Source organism: Callorhinus ursinus, unplaced genomic scaffold (genome assembly GCF_003265705.2).
Source record: "Callorhinus ursinus isolate GAN/ISIS: 27379988/994484 unplaced genomic scaffold, GSC_fseal_2.0 scaffold60, whole genome shotgun sequence".
Taxonomy (NCBI): Eukaryota; Metazoa; Chordata; class Mammalia; order Carnivora; family Otariidae; genus Callorhinus; species Callorhinus ursinus.
In genome coordinates, this window is record NW_027397122.1 from 4,846,276 (window position 1) to 4,873,943 (window position 27,668).

Here is a 27,668-nt window from a genome sequence, read left to right on the forward strand (position 1 = left end):
TTTTTTGTATTGTTCTGTTTTTTGTTTTTATCTTTTTTTTTTTTATTCTTTCCCTTTCTTTTCCTCTGGTTTCAGGTCTTTTCTGATTTGCATACAGTATATTTGCTGGGGACGTTGTTAACCTGTTAGCATTTTGTTCTCTCATTTATCTATTCTCCTCTAGACAAAATGACAAGATGAAAAAAATCACCTCAGCAAAAAGAACAAGAGGTAGTACCGTCTGCCAGGGACCTACTCAATATGGATGTTAGTACGATGTCAGACCTAGATTTCAGAAACATGACTTTAAAGATACTAGCTGGGCTTGAAAAAAGCATGGAAGTTATTAAAGAAACCCTTTCTGGAGAAATAAAAGAACTAAAATCTAACCAAGTCGAAATCAAAAAGGCTATTGATGAGGTGCAATCAAAAATGGGGGCACTAACTGCTAGGATAAATGAGGCAGAAGAGAGAATCAGCGATATAGAAGAGCAAATGATGGAAAATAAAGAGGCTGAGAAAAAGAGAGAAAGAACTACAGGATCACGAGGGCAGAATTCGAGAGGTAAGCAATACGATAAGATGAAACAACATTAGAATAATTGGGATCCCAGAAGAAGGAGAAAGACAGAGAGGGGCAGAAGGTATACAGGAGCAAATAATAGCAGAGAATTTCCCTAACGTGAGCAAGGAAACAGGCATCAAAATCCAGGAGGCAGAGAGAACCCCTCTCAAAATAAATAATAATAGGTCAACAGCCCGACATCTAATAGTAAAACTTATGAGTCTCAGAGACAAAGAGAAAATCCTGAAAGCAGCTCAAGAGGGGAGATATGTAACCTACAATGGTAGAAATATTAGATTGGCAACAGACCTATCCACAGAGACCTGGCAGGCCAGAAAGGACTGGCATGATATCTTCAGAGCACTAAACGAGAAAAATATGCAGCCAAGAATACTATATGCAGCTAGGCTGTCATTGAAAATAGGAGAGATAAAAAGCTTCCAGGACAAACAAAAACTAAAGGAATTTGCAAACATGAAACCAGCCCTCCAAGAAATATTGAAAGGGGTCCTCTAAGCAAAAAAAGAGCCTAAAAGCAGCATAGATCAGAAAGGAACACAGACAATATACAGTAACAGTCACCTTACAGGCAATACAATGGCACTAAATTCATACCTTTCAATAGTTACCCTGAATGTAAATGGGCTAAATGTCCCAATCAAAAGACACAGGCTATCAGATTGGATTAAAAAACAAGACCCATCCATATGCTGTCTGCAAGAGACTCATTTTAGACCCAAAGACACCCCCAGATTGAAAGTGAGGGGGCAGAAAACAATTTACCATGTTAATGGACACCAAAAGAAAGCTGGGGTGGCAATCCTTATGTCAGACAAATTAGAGATTAAAACAAAGACTGTAATAAGAGATGAAGAAGGACACTATATCCTACTTAAAGGGTCTATCCAACAAGAAGATCTAACAATTGTAAATATCGATGCCCCTAACATGGGAGCAGCCAATTATATAAGGCAATTAATAACAAAAGTAAAGAAACACATTGACAACAATACAATAATAGTGGGGGACTTTAACACCCCCCTGACTGAAATGGACAGATCATCTAAGCAAAAGGTCAACAAGGAAATAAAGACTTTAAATGACACACTGGACCCAATGGACTTCACAGACATATTCAGAACATTCCATCCCAAAGCAACAGAATACACATTCTTCTCTAGTGCCCATAGAACATTCTCCAGAATTGATCACATCCTAGGTCACAAATCAGGTCTCAACTGGTACCAAAAGACTGGGATCATTCCCTGCATATTTTCAGACCACAATGCTTTGAAACTAGAACTCAATCACAAGAGGAAAGTTGGAAAGAACTCAAATACATGGAGGCTAAAGAGCATCCTACTAAAGAATGAATGGGTCAACCAGGAAATTAAAGAAGAATTAAAAAAATTCATGGAAACCAATGAAAATGAAAACACAACTGTTCAAAATCTTTGGGATACAGCAAACACAGTCCTGAGAGGAAAGTATATAGCAATACAAGCCTTTCTCAAGAAACAAGAAATGTCTCAAATACACAACCTAACCCTACACTGAAAGGAGATGGAGAAAGAACAGCAAATAAAGCCTAAACCCTGCAGGAGAAGAGAAATCATAAAGATCAGAGCAGAAATCAATGAACTAGAAACCAAAAGAACAGTAGAAGAGATCAATGAAACTAGGAGCTGGTTCTTTGAAAGAATTAACAAGATTGATAAACCCCTGGCCAGAATTATCAAAAAGAAAAGAGAAATGACCCAAATCGACAAAATCATGAATGAAAGAGGAGAGATCACAACCCACACCAAAGAAACACAAACAATTATAAGAACATATGATGAGCAACTCTATGCCAGCAAATTAGATAACCTGGAAGAAATGGGTGCATTCCTAGAGATGTATCAACTACCAAAATTGAACCAGGAAGAAATAGAAAACCTGAACAGACCTATAACCACTAAGAAAATTGAAGAAGTCATCAAAAATCTCCCAAGAAACAAAAGCCCAGGGCCAGATGGCTTCCCAGGGGAATGCTTTCAGACATTTAAAGAAGAATTAATACCTATTCTCCTGAAACTGTTCCAAAAAATAGAAATGGAAGGAAAACTTCCAAACTCATTTTATGAGGCCAACATTACCTTGATCCCAAAACCAGACAAAAACCCCATCAAAAAGGAGAATTACCAACCAATATCCTTGATGAACATGGATGCAAAAATTCTCACCAAAATACTAGCCAATAAGATCCAACAGTACATTAACAGGATTATTCAACTCAACCAAGTGGGATTTATCCCTGGGCTGCAAGGTTGGTTCAATATCCACAAATCAATCAATGTGATACAATACATTAACAAAAGAAAGAACAAGAATCATATGATCCTCCCAATAGATGCAGAAAAAGCATTTGACAAAGTACAGCATCCTTTCTTGATCAAAACTCTTCAGAGTATCGGGATAGAGGGTACATACCTCAATATCATAAAAGCCATCTATGAAAAACCTACAGCGAATATCATTCTGAATGGGGAAAAGCTGAGAGCTTTTCCCCTAAGGTCAGGAACGCGGCAGGGATGTCCACTATCACCACTGCTATTCAACATAGTAGTAGAAGTCCTAGCCACAGCAATCAGACAACAAAAAGAAATCAGAGGCATCCAAATCGGCAAAGAGGAAGTCAAACTCTCACTCTTTGCAGATGATATGATACTGTATGTGGAAAACCCAAAAGACTCCACCCCAAAACTGCTAGAACTCATACAGGAATTCAGTCAAGTAGCAGGCTATAAAATCAATGCACAGAAATCAGTGGCATTCCTATACACCAACAACAAGACAGAAGAGAGACAAATCAAGGAGTCGATCCCATTTCCAATTGCACCCAAAACCATAAGATACCTAGGAATAAATTTAATCAAAGAGGCAAAGGATCTGTACTCAGAAAATTATAAAATACTCATGAAAGAAATTGAAGAAGACACAAAGAAATGGAAAAATATTCCATGCTTATGGATTGGAAGAACCAACATTGTGAAGATGTCAATGCTACCTAGAGCAATCTACACATTCAATGCAATCCCCATCAAAATACATGGGGATTTTTCAAAGAAATGGAACAAATAATCCTAAAATTTGTATGGAACCAGAAGAGACCCTGAATAGCCACAGGAATATTGAAAAAGAAAAACAAAGCTGGCGGCATCACAATTCCGGACTTCCAGCTCTATTACAAAGCTGTCATCATCAAGACAGTATGGTACTGGCACAAAAACAGACACATATATCAATGGAACAGAATAGAGAGCCCAGAAATGGACCCTCAACTCTAGGGTCAACTCATCTTTGACAAAGCAGGAAAGAATGTCCAATGGCAAAAAGACAGTCTCTTCAACAAATGGTGTTGGGAAAATTGGACAGCCACATGCAGAAGAATGAAACTGGACCATTTCCTTACACCACACACAAAAATAGACTCCAAATGGTTGAAAGACCTAAACGTGAGACAGGAATCCATTAACATCCTAAAGGAGAACACAGGTAGCAACCTCTTCGACCTCAGCCACAGCAAATTCTTCCTAGAAACATCGCCAAAGGCAAGGGAAGCAAGGGCAAAAATGAAGTATTGGGATTTCATCAAGATCAAAAGCTTTTGCACAGCAAAAGAAACAGTCCACAAAACCAAAAGACAACCGACAGAATGGGAGAAAATATTTGCAAATGACATATCAGATAAAGGGCTAGTATCCAAAATCTATAAAGAACTTATCCAACTCAACACCCAAAGAACAAATAATCCAATCAAGAAATGGGCAGAAGCCATGAACAGACATTTTTCCAAAGAAGACATCCAAATGGCCAACAGACACATGAAAAAGTGCTCAACATCACTCGGCATCAGGGAAATCCAAATCAAAACCTCAATGAGATGCCACCTCACACCCGTCAGAATGGCTAAAATGAACAAGTTAGGAAACGACAGGTGTTGGCTGGGATGCGGAGAAAGGGGAACCCTCCTACACTGTTGGTGGGAATGCAAGCTGGTGCAACCACTCTGGAAAACAGTATGGAGGTTCCTCAAACAGTTGAAAATAGAGCTACCATACGATCCAGGAATTGCACTGCTGGGTATTTACTACAAAGATACAAATGTAGGGATCCGAAGGGGTACGTGCACCCCAATGTTTATAGCAGCAATGTCCACAATAGCCAAACTGTGGAAAGAGCCAAGATGTCCATCGACAGATGAATGGATAAAGAAGATTGCTATATAAACACAATGGAATATTATGCACCCATCAAGAGGAATGAAATCTTGCCATTTGCAACGACGTGGATGGAACTGGAGGGTGTTATGCTGAGTGAAATAAGCCAATCAGAGAAAGACATGTATCATATGACCTCACTGATATGAGGAATTCTTAATCTCAGGAACAAACTGAGGGTTGCTGGAGTGGTGGGGGTTGGGAGGGATGGGGTGGCTGGGTGATAGACATTGGGGAGGGTATGTGCTATGGTGAGCGCTGTGAATTGTGCAAGATTGTTGAATCACAGATCTGTACTTCTGAAACAAATAATGCAACATATGTTACAAAAAAAGGAAAAGAAGATGATAGCAGGAGGGCAAGAATGAAGGGGAGTAAATCGGAGGGAGAGACGAACTATGAGAGACCATGGACTCTGAAATACAAACTGAGGGTTCTAGAGGGGAGGGCGGTGGGGGAATGGGTTAGCCTGGTGATGGGTATTAAAGAGGGCACGTTCTGCGTGGAGCACTGGGTGTTATGCACAAACAATGAATCATGGAACACTACATCAAACACTAATGATGTAATATACGGTGATTAACATAACAATAAAAATTTAAAAAAATAAAAAAATAATAGTCAATATCTGGGGGCACCTGGGTGGCTCAGTCGGTGAAGCGTCTGCCTTGGGGCTCAGGTCATGATCTTGCAGTCCTGGGATGGAGACCCGAGTCTGGCTCCCCGCTCAGGGGGAGCCTGCTTCTCCCTCTGCCCATCTCCTCTCTCTGTCTCCCATAAATAAATAAAATCTTTAAAAAAATAAAAAATAAAAGCCAACATCTGGGTGTTAGTTATGCTCATGGCTGCTGGGGTAGGTGTCCCTGTTCCTGGGTCCTCTGAGTGGACAGAGCTAGGGATGGACATGAGTGTAAGAACCTGTATAGACCCACATATGTATGTGTATTTCTGTATCTGCTATCCGTATATAAATTACAGTAAACCTGATTTCATAGGATCCCCCTGATCAAATCCAGTGCCACAGGGTTAATGCATAGCCTTTCTTCCTTACTTATTCGTATTTCCTCCTGACAGTGTGAAACCTGCTTCCTGTTATCGACCAAACATTTCGTTTTGTTCAAACCCATACACGTAAGCAGTGTTAGAATCACCAACCCATTTCCCTGGGGAGACACATGCACCATCTTGAGCACAGTGCTTATATACAATTCATTTCATCTTTAGCTTTACATTATTCAGTCAAAATAATGCTTCCAAACTTATTTAGGACCATCCACTAAAGAGTAGTTACGTCACTGATTTGAAACATAGATTCTTTTGTCACCATCTGCATTCCATCCTGGATTCCCCCAACATCTGGCAGGTATGGGTGTATATATGCATGTATTTATTTCACTTTGCATTCAGTAAAATTTGTTCTTTTTTTATTTCAAGATTGTATTTATTTATTTGACAGAGAGAAAGAGAGAGAGCATGAGCGGGGGGAGGAACAAGGGGAGAGGGAGAAGCAGACTCTCCACTGTTCAGGGAGCCTGATGCGGGACTCGATCCCAGGACCCCGAGATCATGACCTGAGCTGAAGGCAGATGCTTAACCGACTGAGCCACCCAGGCACCCAGTAAAGTTTGTTCTTTTTAGTGAATAGTTCTATTGGTTTCACAAATACAGAGTCAAGTAACCATATAGAGCAGTTCACTACCCTAAATGTTCCCTTTATAGGCTCTCTGTATTCATCCCTTTCCCCCTTCCCAACTCCTGGCTGCCATTGTTCTATTCCCATCCCGGTAGTTTTGCTTTTTCTAAATGTCATATAAATGGAGTCATACAATATGTGACCCTTTGGGTCTGGCTGCTTTCACTGAGTAAAATGCAGTTAAGATTCACACACACTGTTGTGTGTTGCATTTGGTTTCTTCATTGCTGAGTAGTATGTCATTGCATGGGTATACTCTAGTATGTTTATCCAGTATGTACTTTCCCACTGGCCTGCTGAAAGGTATCTTGGTGGTTTCTAGGTTTGGGCATTGTGAGTTGAGCCACATAGACATTCAGTTATAGGTTTTAGTGTGGGCTCCTGGGAGCAACATTTGCATAGAGGAAGGGTCAGGGTGAGCGGCACTCTCAAAAGCTTGGAGACATGGCAATACTGACTAAGACATATAGCTTTTCACTGACCAAATGATTTCCTATTTAAAAAGTGCAATGGGGGGCACCTGGGTATCTCAGTCGGTTAAGCATCTGACTCTTGATTTCAGCTCAAGTCAAGTCATGATCTGCGGCTCATGAGATCGAGCCCCGCATCATGCTCTATGCTGGGCATGGAGCCTGCTTGAGATTCTCTCTCTCCATTTCCCTCTGCCCCTCCCCCCTCTCTCTAAAAAACAAATTAAAATTAAAAATTAAAAAAAAATTAAAAAGGCAATGGGTTCATATAAATGGGAATACAAATTTTATCATCTGGGTGAACTATTTGCTATTTCACCACACGATATATAAATAAAAAGATGCTGATAAAGTGTTCTTATTAGTACTCGCATAATGTAAGGGTTGGCACCAATGATTTGCATGTTGGTTCTTTTATTTATTTATTTTTTAGTTAGATAAATGTACTTTTAAAAAAAATTTATTTACTTATTTTTTCTTGATGTAGTGTTCCACTATTCATTGTTTGTGTATAACACCCATTGCATCTCTGTTCTTTTGAAAGACATTTGATTGTGACCACCAACAGTCTCAGCTTGCTGTGTTTATGGGTCTTATATTTTGTGAGTGTCTTAACCTTTAAAAAATTACTACCTTTCAACTTATACCTTGGAATCTATTTTTTATATTGGGATGTTTTCCGCATTTGGCAAAAGATTTTAAATAATCTTTGTCAAAAAGTTTACACATTATTTTTAGAATATGGCTTGAGAAAAATCTACGTTTGCTGACAAGACAACATTCTTCTCAATATTTCAGCATTTGCAATACTAGACACAGCAGTTAAACGTGATTACGATTTTGCCTATTTTCACTTCAATATTCTTTTTTCTTTTACTGATATAAAAATTCATTTCTAAAGGGCAATATATGCTGGTTTTATTGACGTAGTACAAACATTTGAAAAATGTTGTCTTTGACATTATTTTTCCATAACTGAAATTTATCAGGAACTCTCAATTTTGCCTACTACAGTTACAAATCTCCTGGACTTAGCAATTAATTGTGGATTAGGTAAATATAAAACTAAATGTACAAGATTAACCTGTCCATTGAGGTGATGATCGTATCTCTAGGAAAGAAAAGATAGAATAATCTCACTGTGGACATGTGCTTTTCTTACGCATCATCTCTGTCTTACATGATTCTTTATAAACATCTGCAGTATTTTTTGCAAAATACACAGATCTGTCTAGAGCTCCATATGATTCATTCTTATATTTTCTATTCTATTTAATTTTACAAAATGGTGGTTGTGATGCACCACCAATGGGTTGCAACCAACAGGCTACACTTCACTCATTAAACTACTTAGTAGAATCTACTCATTAACTTGCAGTAGGGTAAATGTTCAGTCATGTGGAGACATGGATCCCTCATTCACACCCTAAACCTGAGTTGATTTCAAGTGGTTTAAAGAAATAAATGTGAAAAGCAAAGTGTTTTTTAGAAAAAAGTTAAGAATAATAATATATTATTTCCGGGTAGGGAAAGATCTATTAAAAAGTCCATAAAAATAATAAGACATAGAAGAAAATATTGATGAATTCAGTTATATTAAAATTCAAAACTTCAGGGAGCCTGGTGGCTCAGTTGGTTAAGCAGCTGCCCCTTTGGCTCAGGTCATGATCCTGGAGTCCCTGGATTGAATCCCGCATCAGGTTCCCTGCTCAGTGAGGAGCCTGCTTCTCCCTCTAACCCTCCCCCCTCTCATGTACTCTCTCTCTCTCTCTCTCTCATTCTTGCTCTCTCAAATAAATAAATAAATCTTTAAAAAAAAAAAACCCTCAAAACTTCAGTTCAGCAAAGAGCAGTATAAAACAGAAAAGTCACAGACTAAAAGGAGATACTTTGATGCATATTACCAATAAAAATTTTTTTTCCAGAATAGTAAACATAAACATTTGTACAATTAATACATAAAAGACAAGGAACCCAACTGCAAATGGGGCAAAATATATGAACAGGTAAGTTACAGATGCGAACAACCAAGTGAGTCGTAACCTACAAAAAAATGATTATTGGCTATCAGGTAAGTGTAAGTGAAAATGATAATGAAATACAATTTCATACTCATAAGATAAGAATTTCTTTAAATTTGAAATTCCAAATGCTGGCCATGATGTGCAGTAATGGGAACTCAAGCATTGCCAATGGTTTAGCCCATGGATATAAGTCATCTGGAGAAGAATGTGCCGATATCTAGATTATAAGGAAGTGCACCCTCTTGATGCAGCAATTGTAGAGATAAATATGTATATAAAATCTAGAAATATTTTTGCGCTTGAGTACATGAAGAAATGGGAACATTGTTTCCAATTGCAATAAAATCATAAAAATAATTAAATTACAAGAATGGATAAATAAACTGTGGTGTATCCATACAATGCAAGACTATCCAGCAAGAAAAGTGAGCTCCTAGAGATCTAAATGCCAACTTGTATAAATCTCACAAACACAATATTGAACAAAAATGTTCAAGTTGTATATATATATAATGCCACTTATATTGAGTTTAGAACCATGGAACACAATGCCATATCTTGGTTAAAAAGAATACATGTGTTTTAAAGGATTATAGGAATGTATGAAATATGAAACATCAAATCCAGAATAATAGTGATCCCTAAGGAAGAACAGAGAAGCTCTCCATCATGTTGGTAATGCTCTATTTCTAAAACTGGGAAATACTACACAAATTGCATCATATTCTTATTTGTATGTTTTGTTTATATTAAATTTCAATTATTTATTCAAAAATAAATTTAAAAAATAAAAACAGATGATAACCTGGATTCTGGGTTGTAGTAAGAACAAAAAATAGGAAGAAATAGTGACATTTTCAAAGACAGAAATATCAGGCTTTTTTAGACTAAATGCACAAAATCACTTACATGGAACGATTAATAATAAAACCATAGTTTCTAGCATAAAATAAAACACAAAATAACTGCTTGATGCAAAAGTTGATAGAAATGTTACAATCCCTTGAAGTCCATGGATTCCACAACATTATAATTCTTCATATCAACGTATTCATAAAGCACTCCTTATTTTTAAATGGTTTTACATTTTTGTGGGTTTTCTTTTTTGAGAGAGAGAATGTGGGGGGAGGGCAGAGGGAGAGAGAGAATCTCAAGCAGGCTCCACGCTCAGCAGGAACCTGATGCAGGGTTCAATATCAGGACCCAGAGGTTAAGACCTGAGCCAAAATCAACAGTCGGAAGCTTAACTGACTGAGCCACCCAGATGCCCACCCAGACTACAATTCATAGTCTAAATTGTAAGGAGGGTTAAGAGAAAACATGAGAAAGCAGGCAACACTGAGCAAGTGAACGGGACTTGGGTTCTCTTTCCCATCACAGGGATGGAAGTCTGAGGTCTCTGGAATGTTGTCCAGAGGATATGCCCCTCACCCCCTCTGTAAGCCATGGACGGGAGCACCAGACATATCAGTGAGAGATCTGTGATAGTGAAAAATTTACTGATGAGAACACAGGGGGATAAAACTTACAAAGTAACTGGCTTGACCGGTGTCAAGAAAGATCTTGTTTGAAATCTGTCCCAGAGTCCACCAACCATCTAAAATCAGCAACAAAATGAATGACATATTTAATGAACAAGTCACATCATGTCTTGTCTATAAGCTCCTGAGCTCTTAACTGTCCCCAACACATCATAGGCAAGCCCCAGGCTCCCAATGGAAAGCACTCCCCAAACCTGCTTAGCAACTGAGGGCTTTGCCCCAGAGCCCCTCCTGGTCTCTGCTCTGCCCTCCCTCAGACCCTTAGTTTCCATTAGTTTTCACACAGCTGGAATCTGCCTCATCATCTACCTCTTTTGGACTGAAGCCCTGTGAAAGGTCTGATTTTGGTTTTCATCTCAGAACCTGTGGTCACTTGGCTCTGTTTTTGTCTACCCTCTGCAGCCCCAGGCTGGTCTCCCCTTTCCAGCCCCATCCAGACCCTGAGCTTTGAACCTCATGTTGCCGGGAAGGACTTTGGGTTCTGGCATAATTAGATGCCAAAGAATATGTTTAAAAATGACCAATTTTCAAAAGATATAAAAATATTTTTAAGTAGTTGAGAGATCCTTAGAAACAGCTGTAAGAATCCAGGCACATTTTCTGTCCTCCGACTTAGTTTAGTTTCTATGGGCAAATCCTGTGCCAAGACTTTATATTACAGCCACGTTTTTCTCTCTTGCTGCCATCTTGCTCTGTGAAAGCTAACAAAAATTTTCAAAATAATGTGGGCTTCTTACCCTGTGGTTCTGAACCTCTTAGAAGTCCGTGTTTATCACCATATTTATATATAATTATTTTCCTCTTTAGTGCTATGTGTTTTACATAGGAAAGAGCTTTGTTAGGAGAGGTGGTCCCCGGGCTAGTCAGACTTCCCAGGGATGAGGAACACAGCGAAAGGATGAGAGATTCAAAAGTAGGAGGCACTTTGCAAGCACAGAGCCAGGGTTGGGAGGGCAAAGGTGAGGTCCGACATAAGACCCAAAGGACTCATGGGACTTAGCCTGGAAAACACAGAACGCTGAAGGGCGTGGGATACTGTTTGTTCGGATGATGGGGTTGAGAAGCAAGAGGAACAGGAAGGTAAGGGTCACAGTGAGGAGGGGTCATGGGCAAAGAACAGGACTGGGGACATGTCCTGTCAAAGAGCATGGATTTCACTTTCTCAAAAATGATGGGTTTTAATCAGAAGAGTGGTATGAAGCAATTCACACTTTAGGGGAAGTACCCTGGCTGTGGTGTGGATACAGTAAATTACGTGCTGAATTCTTGATGTTCGGAAATGAACACAGAGGGGCGCCTGGGAGGCTCAGTCGGTTTTGGCTCTGGTCATTATCTCAGAGTCGTGAGATCGAGCCCCATGTCAGGCTCTGTGCTGAGCGTAGACCTGCTTAAGATTCTCTCTCTCCCTCTGCCCCTCCCTGCCCTCTCTCTCTTTAAAATAAAATAAAATAAAATAAAATAAAATAAAATAAAATAAAATAAAATAAAATAAAATAAAATAAAATAAAATAAAATATGAAAACATACATCTCTGGAGACAACCAACTATGCTTTGTTTTGCTAGAAATAAGAGCTCTATGATTGATTCATGGGTTTTCCCATTCTGTCTCAGAGTGCAGAGGTTAGGTTCAATTTCAAGAACTGTTCTCAACACAGGTTCTCTGATGGAATCATAATTATTTCTCCATCCCTCAGTCCTCCTTGTGCAGTTTTAAAATAAACACAGTCATTGCAAAGGACTTTGAGACAGAGGTAGTCTTTAAATAAAATTTTAAAAAGTGCAATACAGGTAACATCGAAGTATTTGAGGTCATTGATGACTTTTTTGATTATGGCATTTTCAAGTCCATAAATAAATACATTTACATGTTCTTTCCATGTTTCTTACAATAAAATGAGTATTCAAGTTTTGGGCTTCAGTTTAGAAATAAATGCACTGTTGCAAAAATGCAATGTTATATATGGGAAAAGGCATTATGCACATGTAATTGAGGTCCCTAATCACTGACCTGGGTTATTGATGGGGCCCCTTCATATCTTTTCAGTGTAAAACACTGTGAAATCAGGTCAGCAGCTTTTTCCACTGTTGTTTCTTCTGGATCGGGTTTTGGTGGTAGCATCTTGTCCCAAGGAACAACTTCATAAGCTCTGTGAAATTATTAAATAAGGACATAGTATGGAAAATACATATTCAAATGGTATGAGTCCTAGCAGTATCATACATTGTGGCAGGCAGAATTTGAAGGTGTCCCCCACGACTCCTGCCCCCTAGTGTACATGTCATATATAACCACCTCCCCTCTGGTGTGGGCAGAGCGAATGAGTATGACAAGATAACACTCCTGTGATACTTTGTATGTCAACTTTATATGGCCAAGGGATTGTGCCTATATATTCAAGGTCCCTAATCAGTTGAATTTGAGTTAATCAAAAGGTGGATTCTCCTAAGTAGGTCTGACGCAAACAGGTGAGCCCTAAAAAGAGATAAATATACAGTAGACACTCTGCAGCTGTCCTTAAAGAAACACCTCATGAGGGGTGCCTGGGTGGCTCAGTCGGTTAAATGTCCAACTCTTGATTTCGGCTCGGCTCGCGATCCCAGGGTCCTGGAATCGAGCCCCATGTTGGGCTCTGCACTCAGCAGGGAGTTTGCTTCTCCCTCTCCCTCTGCCCCTCCCCTTGTTTGTGCTCTCTTTCTCTCAAATAAATAAGTAAAATCTTAAAGAAAGAAAGAAAGAAAGAAAGAAAGAAAGAAAGAAAGAAAGAAAGAAAGAAAGAAAGAAAGAAAGAAAGAAAGAAAGAAAAAGAAAAAGAAAAAGAAACACCTCATGAGCCCCCCAGCTTTAATGAACTGAATTCTGCCGAGAATCCAATTGCTCCTGGAGGACAAGAACCCAGCCCCAGCTGACACTCTGATTCCAGCCTGAGAAACTCTGAGTATTGAACCCATTTGGGGCACACCTGGACTTCTGACTGCAGTCATGTGGTTTAAAGCTGATAAACTGTGGTCATCTGTTGCATGGCAGTAGAAAACCAATGCATTTAAGTATATGCATCTTACAGTTCACACACAAAAAAATGCATTTGACCTTCACAGCAGGGCAGAAAGACCATTCATTAACTTACAAATAAACAAACTCTGGCTTAGAGAATGAAATTTGTTTGCTTAAGGTTGCTCAGCTACTGGTGGTTGAAGTCAGGAGGCAGATGCAGATTCTCCGCCCCTGACGAGTGAGCCACATTCCCACTGCCCCACACCAATGATCCTGATTATCAAAGTCTGGACCGTGGTACCAGGAGTCCAGCCATCTTAGCAAAAGCAAGCGTTATATACACCGGATTCAGATCTAAAGGTACCGTCTTGGATTTCAAGTTTTCAAAGTTCTATTGTTTCAGACAGACACACATGACAGATGCAGCTAAACAGACTCCAATTTGATCCTGACGGAAAACCAAAGAGCCCTCATTCCCATGATGGCATCCTGACAGGATAGAAGGATAGATGGCCAGCCCCGGTGTCCAGCATCCTGCCCCACCCCCGCCCAGCCTTGGTGCAAAAGCTGAACGCTCCGTCCTACCCCGTCAGCCAGCCTTCTCCTTCCAAACAATTCCACTCCTCTCAGTTGGCAAACAATTACCAGTGATCCTCATTCCCTCAACAAATATCTATTCAGCGATTACTGTATTTCAAGCACTGTGCTAGGGGCTTGGGATAAAAGCCTGGATAAGAAACAACATAAACATTTTATTTACCACATAGGACTGATGTGATGATTCATTAAATTAATATTTGTGACCTTAAATACCACGGTGATGGCTCCACAGTGTGTTCACTGTTGTGTATATGTTTTCAACTCACTCAGTCTGAAATTACTGTGTCCTAAAGAAAAGCTAACTCTTATGAAATACTTTTAATTGTAGCAAAAGCTTAAACGGTTCAATTTTCTTTCTTTTTTAAAAAATATTTTATTGTTATGTTAATCACCATACATTACATCATTAGTTTTTGATGTAGTGTTTCATGATTCATTGTTTGTGCATAACACCCAGTACTCCACGCAGAACGTGCCCTCTTTAATACCCATCACCAGGCTAACCATCCCCCCACCCCCTCCCCTCTAGAACCCTCAGTTTGTTTTTCAGAGTCCATCATCTCTCATGGTTCGTCTCCCACTCTGACTTACTCCCCTTCATTCTTCCTCTCCTGCTATCTTCTTCTTCTTTTTTTTTTTCTTAACATATATGGCATTATTTGTTTCAGAAGTACAGATCTGTGATTCAACAGTCTTGCACAATTCACAGCGCTCACCATAGCACATACCCTCCCCAATGTCTATCACCCAGCCACCCCATCCCTCCCACCCACCCCCACTGCAGCAACACTCAGTTTGTTTCCTGAGATGAAGAATTCCTCATATCAGTGAGGTCATATGATACATGTCTTTCTCTGATTGACTTATTTCGCTCAGCATAACACCCTCCAGTTCCATCCACGTCATTGCAAATAAAAATCCTTATATTCTGAGCAAAGCATCACGAATTTAGCCAAATCAGTAACTTTTTCCAAGATGACCACTGGAATTTTTTCTGAGAGACACCAAGATAAGAATATGATAGGGAATGAAATCAAAAACCGGAGAGGAAATTATAGGCCATTTCGTTAAAATCCTTCATTTTTAAGATGAGAAAGGTGAGAATTGGGGGTCTCACTACCGGCCCCCAGACTGCAGATGCTTCCTATAGAGCTCTTTTCTCAACTCGCTCTAAGGCTCTGAAACACAGCTCCATACCATGTCTGTCTGTCTGTCTTTTCTTTCTTTCTTTCTTTCTTTCTTTCTTTCTTTCTTTCTTTCTTTCTTTCTTTCTTTCTTTCTTTCTTTCTTTCTCTCTCTCTCTCTCTTTCTTTCTTTCTTTCTTTCTTTCTTTCTCTTTCTTTCTTTCTTTTAATATAAATGAATTTTATTTTGCTTTTTAAGTAGTGCTCTTGAAGCATTGCAGCTTGGTAAATAGTGTAAATTAGTACAGTCTTTTGTTTTTTCATGAGTTGCTAAAAAGATGCAGACTGTTCTAAAGGGATAAATATTTTCACCACTTCACTTGGAGTTAATGAAGGCTCACACATGAACAACACTCTTCCTAAGGAAAACAAGAAGCTGTTGCCAACACACCAACAAAAAGAACTGTGTAAACATGATTGTCGCTATACTTTCCCAGTCGTTTTACAATGAGGAGATAAGGCACACGATCTTGCTACAAACTTGCCATCCAGACTTGTAACACTTGTGGTCTATACAGAGGGTTCTGTCCAAGGGACGTGAACTTCAGACAACGGGGCACTGTAACCCTAATAATGCCTTTGGTTGACCGGTTATCTTTTCTTCTGAAATATGGGTTAGAACAAAAATAATCCCTCATTAAGAAATGACACTGTTTACAGAAAAAAAGGCTGTATGATTTTGCATTAGAATCTCCAAGTATATATTGAAATAGAATTTGCCTCCTCCCCCATCTCAGCCACAAAATGGGCAAGAAGTACAATTTTTTAAAATGCCTTAATTTGGGGCACCTGGGTGGCTCAGTTGGTTAAGCGACTGCCTTCGGCTCAGCTCATGATCCTGGAGTCCCGGGATCGAGTCCCACATCGGGCTCCCTGCTCAACAGGGAGTCTGCTTCTCCCTCTGACCCTCTTCCCTCTCGTGCTATCTCTCATTCTCTCTCTCTCAAATAAATAAATAAAATCTTTAAAAAAAATGCCTTAATTTGGGGCACCTGGGTGGCTCAGTCGTTAAGGGTCTGCCTTCTGCTCAGGTCATGATCCCAGGGTCCTGGGATCGAGCCCCTCTGTTGGGCTCCCTGCTCAGTGGGGAGTCTGCTTCTCCCTCTCCCTCTGCCCCTCCTCCCTGCTTGTGCTCTCTCTCTCAAATAAATAAATAACATCTTTTTAAAATGCCTCAGTTTTCAACTTCCTGAAAACTAAGTACAGATGATTGAAACCGAAGCTTACAGAATGGCAGGATATTTCACAGAACATTTCTTATACACAAAACACATAAAGGGCTACTAGGTGACATTTTCATTAACAAATTGGCATCATTTGGGTCAACCAAGTATCCCAATGCTGATTTCTTCTCCTAAGGAGACTTGCAGAGAAAAAGGGAGAGAGAGAGAAAAGAGAGAGAGAGAGAGAGAGAAAGCATGACTTCTGATTTTAATCACACATTTCACATATATTCTTTATATTTTTATAAACCTTCTGAGAAAATATCTACTCTTAAGTATATTTCATGAAACTGGTGGTGGGTGAAGCTGAAATGTGAGGCGCATCTGCTGGGTTCAGCCCCTGGGGAGGGAAGGACTTTGGAGGGAATGAAGTGCTTTGCGGCACCCACACACATTGTCAGTTCCTTGCGCTCATGGCAGCCACCCCTGGACCCCCGCTCTTCTCCACTCTCCGTGTTTCTGCTGACTTCAAAGCCCACTGGGCAACTGCAATCATCTCTTCTCGGGGCTGATTGTCCTTGACCGTTTGCACAGTTTCACTCCCTCCTCCCCGAACACCCTTAATGTGTGTCTGCCAATTCACACTTGTTGCTAAGCCATGACCCCTACACTTAATTTCTCTAGCTCAGACCGCTCTTCCAAACCCCAGACCCATACACCCCGTGACCTACTTGACATAGCCACGTGGATATCTAATGAACATCTTTACATTCAGCAGGTCTAAAATGGACTTCTGGCCGTTCCCTCCAAACTCACTCCCCTGTGTCAAAGTAATGGCAACTGCAGGCCATTTGGCTGCTTAGCCCAAACCCTTGGATTGTTCTTGACTCCTATTTCCTCATTACCTGTAAACTGGAAATTGTGTTGGCTCTACTTTCAAAATATATCCAGAAGCCAACCGTGGCTGACACCTTCCTACCAGCCTCCCCCAAACCGTCCTTACCTGACCCCTATAGATGCCAGTGGTACCCTGGCCTCCCCCTTCTGCCTCATCTGGTTGGCTGGGAACACAGAGGCCACCACATTGCTTTCTGCAAGTCTGATCTTGCCACTTCTCTGCTAAACCTTCACTTCCGTCAGAGAAAAAGCCCTGGTGTTTACAGCTGCTTAAAAGGCCCCTGGACGTCTGGTTCCAGACACCACCTGCTTTTTCCCATCTTCTCTTCCTAATTCCCCTCTTGTACTCTGCTCTAGATACTTTGGCCCGTAGTGCATCCCTGACCCTATGCACACTTCTGACACAGGTCTTCTGCATGGTTCTGCATTCCCTCTGCCTGGAAAATGGTCACTCCAGAGATCTGCAAGTCACTCCCCTATGCCTTCTGAGCTTCTCTGAAATCCCATCACTGGAGGAGGACCCCCCGCCCAGACCTCCTTCACTACTGAAACCTCCTACCCTTACACAGGACACCCCTGATGCTCTCATCCTGTTCCATCTTTTTTTATGTTTCCATAGACTCATTACCTTCTAAGATATGAGCTATTTACGTGTTACGTTTGTGCTTATCGTCCATCTCCCTTTAGAATGAGAGCTCTTGGAGAACAGAGATCTTTGTCTGCCTTCCTCCCTGATGAACCTCATAGCCTGGGGCACAGACACACAGCAAGAGTTGAATATGGTTTTTGACTGAGTAAATGAACTCCTTCAGGCTTTCTCTGCTTTGGTTTTCTGTGATGCTCTACTCTTCTCCTCTCTCTAACCATTTCCTTTCTGCTTTGGTTTTATTCTTCTATTAAACATAGATTTTCTTTAAGACTCTCCCTTGACCTCTTTATTTTAGCCATCAACGTGAGTGAGTAAGTATCTGCGTCTGATGCTCTCTGAATGACTCACTGAAGCCCCGACACTGTGGACACAAAGGGGATGTGTCATGAAAGATGACACAGAAATACTTTATTTTAGGTTTTTTAAATTTTTTTAAAGACTCATTTATATATGTGGAGGGGGAGGGGCAGAGGGAGAAAAGGGAGGAGAGGGAGAAGCTCAAGCTTCCGCTGAGTGCAGAGCTACACACAGGGCTTGATCTCAGGACCCTGAGATCATGACCTGAGTCGAAACCAAGAGTCGGCTGCTTAACCGACTGAGCCACCCAGGCTCCCCTAGAGGTACATTTTAAATCACAGTTCTACTGGGAAAAATGCTTACTTTTGAGTCGAGGACTTGTAAAATGAGTCCTTTGCACTGTATTTCCTGTTTGGTTGTAAAAGCGGTTCTCCATCCTCCTAGAAGGTGTGAATAATAAGTTAAAGGACATCAGATAACATGGGAAGTGCTCATGCTTTCTACGCACCTGGTTTCTTGTTTTCTCTGTCCCTACTTTTCTCCTGTCATAGCACCCCTGGGTGGACCAGGTTTAACGCTCCCCTACTTCCCTCAGTTGTCTTGAAAATTTACATTCTCTGTATAATCTCCTAGTGATTAAGTTAAAATTGACAAAATGTATATTCAAGTTAACGGAAAATCAATTCTTTAGGAGAAAGCTCTTGAATTTTAAATGATGGCAAATGAAGTTTTCAGCACCATGCCATTCAAACATCTTAAAAAGTCTTGTCTCTCTTGTCTTCTAATGATAGAAGGACATTAGCTCTGCAATATTTCCCCCTTCCTATCTTTCATCTTATTTCATTAAAATGACTTATTATAACTGTTGCCATCACTATCTGTAAGGACTCTTTATTTAAATTTTCCACAATATTTTATCAGTGGTTCTTTGCCTGCTTTTGCTTCTTGTATTCTATTTGGTTTTTTGTTTTGTTTTGTTTTGTTTTAACCCTGTATTCCTGGTTCCATTCTCTTTGGCTGAAGTTCTATTTTCAATCATTCTTTCAAGGATATGAACTTCTTCTAGCTCCATTTTTTAACTAACTCATCCTCACCTTTCAATGCTGTTCCAGAGGAATTTAGAATTCTAATTTAATGAGTATGTTTATTTAGTAACCTAAATACATTCCATTGACCTCTGGCCTGTTATCGTTACTTTGCAAGTACACGGATAATGATGGTCTGCAGGTATTCTGTGTCCCCCCACCCTCATCCTCTGGCAATATTTAGGATATTTGTCTTGGTTTTCCCACGAAGAAAATTTGTTTAGGAGAAGATCTATTTTTTTCATCTGGCCTAAGACGTGTTATGCTTCTCTAATCTGAGAATGCCTAACTTTCACCAATTTGGACAATTCTCCATTGTCCTCCTTACTGTCAGAGGATTCACTTTATTCTCTTATGAAGTTCCCATAGACAAATACTAGACTTTCTTGTTCTGTCTGCTTAGTGTCCTAACTTTTGCATCTCTTCATCCTTAACTTCCATTGTACCGCTTTGCACTTTCCAGTTGACACTTCCTTCTTCTCCTGGTTCTAGTATATATATATATTTTATTTAGAAGTGTTTTTAAGGGCGCCTCGGTGGCTCAGTTGGTTAAGCATCTGCCTTCGGCTCAGGTCATGATCCCAGGGTCCTGGGATCGAGTCCCGCATCAGGCTCTCTTCTCCGCGGGAAGCCTGCTTCTCCCTCTCCCACTCCCCCTGCTTGTGTTTCCTCTCTCGCTGTGTCTCTCTCTGTCAAATAAATAAATAAAATCTTTTAAAAAAAGAGTGTTTTTAATTTTTTATTGGTACAATAATTTTGACAGTTTAGTAATTTTGCTGTGGAAAATGAAATTCTGACTTACAAAAAAGAGAAAACTCCTCAAGAACACTCCCTGGTATTTTACCTACATATCAGAGCGGGTCAGCCAGTGAAAATCCTGGGCCTTCCATGTGGCTCGTGGTTCAGTCATGATATTGATAAGAGAGAGTTTAGTTGTGTGTCTGCCACATTCTGTCTTGGTGATTTTGGAATTCTTCTGGTTTCGTACAAGCTACTCTTTGCCTCCAAATGCAGTCGTAACCTGCTCCTGCTGGGAGTTTGACAGAAGACAGACTGGAGAGACCACTTTAGTAGCACCTCCAAATTTCAACATCTCGTTCCAAGTATCTACATTGAGACCTTGGTAAATTCCATCATTCATCATCACCAAAAGTACGATTGGCATGTTCTACCAGCAGATAGTTCCTGTTTCCACGCCAGAAAATCCAAATGCACTGTCTCCTTCCACACAGATGACTGCTGCCCTGGGTTTCTGTCTTTAGCCACTATAGAGGCCGCACTGGCAAATCCCAACCCAACTCCCATTGTTCCAAAAGTATCAGCGTCAAGCCTGTGATGAGGAAGTTTGTTCTGAAGCACAGTGCATCCAATATCCATAGGATTTGCTCCTTCACTTACCACTAAACCACCTCTGGGTAGTTGTTCTTGAACATGGTCAAATGCTGTGTAATAATTCATAGGCAGGGATTTGGGGGAAGCCGATTCCTGTGCTATTTTGGCCCATTGGAGATGACCCAAAGATGGAGTCGGCACCCTCCGATACTCATACACCAGAGAAGAGAGGCAAGTTCCTTCCATCTTAAACTACCATGATTCCTCGAGAGTTTTCTACCACTTGCTCTCTGGAGGACGCTGCCATGGTCTTATCAAATTGTCCTAAAAGTGCTTAGGGATAGCACTTACATCTCCTACCAAAGTCACAGCAGGCCTTACATTATTCCCCAAATCTGCACAGATATCAGTCATGTGATTTCACTCATATGTGGAATTTAAGAAACAAAACAAACAAGAAAAGGGAAAAAAAGAGAGAGAGAGAGAGAGAGACACAAACCAAGAAACAGACTCTTAACTATAGTGAACACACTGACGGTTACCAGTAGGGTGAATTGTGCTGATTGATTTTTGAAAGGTAAGGTTACATTTTCAGTCCTGGGATAAACCTCACTTGAACATAATATATTGTCCTTCTTATAAATTACTGGTTTTGATTTACTAACTCTTTGCAATAATTTTTGTGTCTCTGTACATGAAGAATGTAATTTCTGTAATTTACTCTTTTTTTTTTTTGTAATGTGTGTGTCTGGTTCAGGAATATTAGGTTAAGTTGGACTTCAAAAACTGGTCAGAAAGTGTTCCTTCTTCTATTTTCTGAAATAACTTATATTAGATTGGTGTGATTTCTTCCGAGAATGTTTGACGAAATTCAGCAGTGAAATCATCTGATCCTAGAGTTTTCAGTGTGGAAAGATTTTTGATCAGAAAAATTAAATTTCTTTAATAAATAGGGGACATTTGTGTGTTCTATTTCATTAGTATCAATTTTAGTAAGCTGCATTTTTAAAGGAGTTTGTTCATTTAAGACGCTAAATGAACTGGCATACATAGTTTATAATATTTTCTTTTTTGTTTTTAGGATCAGCAGAAATAAACTCTTTAATTTTCTATGTTGGTAATATGTGTTCTCTCTCTTTCTTGATCATACTAATAAAATATCACTTTCATTGATCTTTTTAAAGAAACAGCTTTTGGCTTTAGGTTTTCTCTCTTGTGTATCTTTTCTCTTTTTTATTGGTTTCTGTTCTTATCTTTTTAATCCTCTTTCTTCTTTTTGTTTAACCATTCTTCTAGTTTCTTAATCATTAATCTTTAATTTTCAGAACTTCCCTGTTTCCTAGTATCAGCATAAAAGGCTAATTTTTTTTCTTTTCAGCAGTCTTTTAGCTGCATCATACAAGATTTGATAGGTTATATTTTCATCGTTGTTCAGTTTAAAACATTTTCTAATTTTTCTTATGATTTTGTCTTTGATCCATGGATTATTTAGAAGTATGATTTTTAATTTAAAAGTACTTGATGTTTTTCTAAACATCTAGTAGTTATTTATCTTTAACTTAACTCTGTGGTGGTTTAAGAACACAGGTGGAATTTTTCAATACATTTAAATATATGAAGACTTGTTTTATGCTCCAGCATATGATTAGGGTGAATATGTCATGTGCATTTGATATGCTTTCTGTTCATTTACTTTCAGCCTATTTGCATTTTCATATTGAAAGTTACCTCTTGTAAATCACATATAGTTGTATCTCGCTTTTTTATCCATTCTGATAATCTCTGCCTTTCTGTTGAAATGTTTAGTATATTACTATTTAATGTAATGATTGATATATTAGGATTATATGTACCATTTTATTATAGTTGTCTGTTTGCCCCTATGTTTCTGCTCTTCTGTTCCCCTTTTCTGCCTTCGTTAGATTATTTAAATGAGTGGGGATTTTTTAGAAGACGAATTATGTCATTAATTGGCTCTTTAACAATACCTCATTATAGTACATTTCAGTGTTGCTTTAGAGATTACATTAGATGTCTTTAACTTTCCACAGTTCACTTGGAGTTAACATGGTACCACTTCACATAAAATGTACAAACATTACAACCACAAGTCCGTTTACCACACCCTGTCATTCCTTATTCTATAGTTATCACATGGGGCTATATCTACATTCATAATACGCTTCAGATAACAATGTTAGACTTCTGTTTTAAACAGCTATATGTACTTTAAAGAAGTTAAAAGGAAAAAATAATCTTAAATGCCTAATAATTCTTGTAGTGCATGTCCATTGGCAATTTACTTCCTCTGTTTTTCTTTTCTTGCAAATTTCTTTACATAGCCTTTTAATATATTCAATATAATCAGGCCCCCAGATATATCCATGTCCTAATCCCTGGAAACTGCGTATGTTAGCTTACATGGAAAAGGGTAATTCAGGTTGCAGATGGATTTAAAGTTGCTAATCAGGGGAATTTAAAATAGGAAAACTGTCCTAGACATTCAGATGGGCACAATGTAATCCTAGGGACCCTAAAATTAGAAGGTCAAGGCAGAAGTGATTCTGCCTAGGTCAGAGTGATTCTGTCTGATGAAGGAAGAACTCAACCTGCCATTGCTGGCTTTGAAGATGAAGACAAGGCCCATGAGCCAAAGGATGCAGGTGGCAAGAAAATCAATTTTACTCGAGAGCCTCTAGAAGAAATGCCACCTTGCCAACACCTTGATTTTAGCTCAGTGAGACCCATTTTTGCCTCTGACCTCCAGAAGTATAAGATGATAAGTTTGTATTGTCTAAGTCACTAAATTTATGTTAATTTCTTATCACAGCAGTAGAAGGCCAACACAGCCTTCATCTTTGAAGGTTCGAGTTTCTAGATGTAGCATTTTGGTGTGACGCGTTTTTTCTAACAGACTGTAAATATGTCACTCCCCTGCTCCACTGTCTTCTTATCTGATGAGAAGCCTGTGATATTTCAACTTACTTTTCTCTTGCTGCTCTCAAAATTTACTTTGTATCTTTTGTATCTGAATACCTGATGCCTGGGCTCTTTGAAAAATTTTTATTCTGTTTGGAATTCAGTAAGCCTCTTGAAAACTTGAAAAATGTATGTCTTTCATCAAATCTGGGGAAGTTTCAGTAATTAGTTCTTCAAATATTATTTTCTGTTACATTTTACTTCCCTTTTTGTTCTTGGACTATAATTAGTGTATTTAACTTTTTCATATTGTTCCATGGGTCCCTGAGACTCTGTTCATTTATTTTTAATTCTCTTTTTTTCACCCTCTCCAAGTTCTACTTTTAAATCCTTCATACTTTCCCTGTCATATTCTTTCTATTAAGCCCATATAATTTCTATTTTAAGATTTTGAAATTTTAGGGGCGCCTGGGTGGCTCAGTCGTTAAGCGTCTGCCTTCGGCTCAGGTCGTGATCCCAGGGTCCTGGGATGGAGCCCCGAATGGGGCTCCCTGCTCCGCGGGAAGCCTGCTTCTCCCTCTCCCGCTCCCCCTGCTTGTGTTCCCTCTGGAACTGTGTCTTTCTCTGTCAAATAAATAATAAATCTTAAAAAAAAGATTTTGAAATTTTTTTTCCCTTTGGCTCTTTTTTACACATCCTATTTCTTTGATGAAATTTCCTGTCTTGTGATTATGAATATATTCTCCATTATGTCACTGAGCACAGTTACAACAGCCGTATTAAAATCCCTGTCTGATAATTCTAGCATCTAGCATGTTCCCATGTGAGCTTATCCCATTTTCCATGGTCTTTGTGTGTTGAGTGATTTTGGATTGTATGTTGGATATTATACATTTTATATTGAGGAGACCCTGGATTCTGCATTACTCCTGAGTGTGTTTTGGAGAATAGTAGATCTTAGATCAGTACCTTATTTGCCTTTGATAGACCTGCTTAGAGTCTATTTTGAGCAAAGACAGTCCAGGGATCAGGCAAAGACTTGGGCTGAGTTCATACGTGGCACTATGGCTCCCTCCCCAGCTGCCGCCCGTTTTGGATTCTTTCTTTTAATTCTTGGGGCATGCTCCATTCTTTCACCTCTTCAGGTCAGAAAGACAGAGATTTCTATTGAAATTTTAACCACTCCAGTTTCCCGAACGTAGCCAACCTTCAGGCCACAAGGGGAAAATCACCCCGAGTTCATCCTCTAAGTTTCAACTCTGAAATTTGCCTGATTTTTTCCATCACCAGAGGTCTTGACCCGATGGATTTGTATTTTGTCAGAGTCTGGGGTTGTTACTGGTGGGAAGGTTAGGCTATTAGGAGCTTACTCTGCCACAGAGGAAACAAAAATGTTTAATGATGTTTTTTAAGATAAGTAATTGATTTTAAAGAATCTGATTTGTTTCCTTTTCGCGTCTGCCTGTTCTTCTCCGTAAGTCCTGTTCTTTCCTTAGAAATTTAATTTCTTGAAAATTAATGTGTATTCAGATGGCTCTATTATCTAAGGCTCCTTGGGAGAGATGTCCCCCTTCTGTTGTGCCTGCTGATATCCTCTCACAAGCAACCCTTTGCACATGCAGAGTATGATTTTGATGGTGGTTTCATCTAGGGATAGCTATTTTCTTTGGGGTGCTACCTGTCAATGCCACTTTGTGGAAGTGTTCCCTCGGAGTATTGCTTACTGTTTCTGGGTACAAAAGCTTTTCTTCTTTTTTTTAAATTTTAAGATGTGGTATTCCCACACTACATGTGTACTAAGAAATCATGATCCATGTATCCACGTGGTACAGACCAAAGTTTCTGTTTCCTCGTGGATAATATATTGTATTTTCCAATTTATTGTCTTGGTCAGGTGGCCAACTTCCCTCCTGTGTGTAAAGATTTATTCAAATTTCTACTCATTGCTGAGATAGCCCTTTGTGGTACCTGAATTTACACAGAAAACTCAATTCCAAATATCCACCGTGAGATTTCAGACTCCCATTCCTATGTAGGTATTAAAATCCTGGCCCATGTACTCTTTGGCTTCAGCCAAATCCGGTTTCATTCCCCATTTCTACAGTAAGAGAAGCCCATTTTTATTTGGACCCATGACCTTGAAGATAATTATTTCACAATTCCTTTGCAGCTAGTGTAATATTGAGTTCTGCCAACATAATTTAAAGTGCTGTGTGCATTTTCTGGAACAAGTCCTTAAAAGGGGGAGGATATCTGTCTTTGATCTTGCTTCTATCCTTCTATCCTGAAGCCCAACAGAATGAGTCTAGGAAAATATCACACACTAGAACTGCAGGCTAGTCCAGGACCTTTGGATTGTTATGTAAAAGAGAATTAAACTTCCATAGTGTCCCAACCACAGCATATTTGGGTCTCTGTTACCCAAAGCTATACCCATGAAAAATGTAATTTAAATTGCACATCTATTTTTAGAACTGAATTTTCTCTTGCTTTACGGAAACTGGATCTTCCTCTCTCTTCTCTTGCTTTTGAGCTCAGCTAAGTATTGATTTTAAAATATATGTAGCGTTTCAGTATCTCTGTAGCATCTCAGTATATCCGATGTGATAGAGAGGATTTGTGGAAAAAGCTCATTCTTTGACAATTCTGAAAGAAATCTTCTTAATCCTGAATTCCAGAATTAGGACATTTACATATAGGAAAAGTTATAGATATCTACTGTACAATTTAATCAATCAGTTTGACTTCAATTAGAAACTCATATAACCAATATCTACGCAAAATACAGAATATTTTTGTCATCTCCCCAAATGCTTCATTTCTACTTTTAGTCAATCTTACTCCCCATAGGCAGCGACTATTCTATTTTCTATTGCTAAAACTTAGTTTTGCCTGCTCCTGATCTTCATGTAATTGGAATCAGGAGGAATGTATTTTTTTGAGCCTGGCTTTTTTTGCTTACTAATATTGCCTTTTAAAAAAAGATTTATTTATTTATTGGGAGGGGAGGAGTAGAGAGAGAGGGACAGAAAAAATCTCAAGCAGACCCCCTGCTCAGTGCAGAGCCTGTTGCCCGGCTCTCCTTATGACCCTGAGATCATGACCTGAGCCGAAACCAAGAATCGGACGTTTAACTGACTGAGCCACCCACATGCCCCTTAATGTTGGCTTTTAATATTATTGAGATTCTCCCATGTTCTGGTCTATATCTCCCGTGTTCTGGTTTACTCTTTTTTATTGAATACAATTCCGTTCTATGATCTATTAATCCATTTTCCTTTCTATTGATTTTTTGTGTACATATGAATTAAGCTACTATAAGCATTCCTGTACAAGTCTTTTTGTGGACACATACTTTGATTTTATTGGGTAAATACTTAAAAATAAGATTACTGGGCCATGGTATAGATATGTCACTTTATACGATATGCCAAAGGGAAGAGAAGTCCAGTTGTTCCCTGTCCTCACCAACATATGAGGTTGTCAAGCATCTTCCTCTTTTCTTTGAAAAACAGAATTATTTCAAATTATACACACATTAAAAAAGACTGAGGCAAAGAATTGCTAATTTGCCTCTTTTTACATCATACTAGCTCCTTGATGGTTTTCAAGCATCTTAATTTTAGACATTCTGGTAGGTATTCAGCAGTATTCCATTTTGGTTTTTATTTGCACTTCCCTCACAACTGAAAATGTTGAACACATTTTCATGTGCCTATTGGACATTGATATGTCTTCTTTTGTGAAACATTTATTTCAGTCTTGAGGGATCTTAAAAATCTTTTTGTTATCAAGTTGTGGGAATTCTTTATATATCTTAGCTCACGGACCTTTCACAGATATTGCAAGCATTTTCTTCCAGTTTGTGACTCACAGTTTTATTTTCTTAACAGTGGTCCGAAGAGCAAAAGACTTTAATGTTAACAGGATGAATTTTTTTCTAGACATAGTGATTTTGACGTCCTCTGTAAGAAATCTCTGCCAACCAACGTTGCAGATATTTTATCTTGTATTT

At 39.2% G+C, this 27,668-nt stretch overlaps 1 protein-coding gene and 1 pseudogene across 3 annotated transcripts in view; both read right to left on the bottom strand.

Annotated features, from left to right (window-relative positions):
• Positions 1-27,668, bottom strand: part of SPMIP7 (sperm microtubule inner protein 7) — a 65,928-nt gene that overhangs the window by 18,924 nt on the left and 19,336 nt on the right. For 2 of the 3 annotated variants that reach the window (XM_025853116.2, XM_073885037.1), the window contains exons 3-5: positions 18,681-18,757; positions 12,544-12,682; positions 10,523-10,590 (exon numbers count right to left, since the gene is read on the bottom strand). In XM_025853116.2, the coding sequence (XP_025708901.1) occupies positions 10,523-10,590; positions 12,544-12,682; positions 18,681-18,757 (284 nt within the window). The remainder of the gene's footprint in view (positions 1-10,522; positions 10,591-12,543; positions 12,683-18,680; positions 18,758-27,668) is intronic. The other variant, XM_073885036.1, reaches the window with a different exon arrangement.
• LOC112809724 (2-hydroxyacyl-CoA lyase 1-like) lies at positions 20,247-21,148 on the bottom strand (annotated as a pseudogene).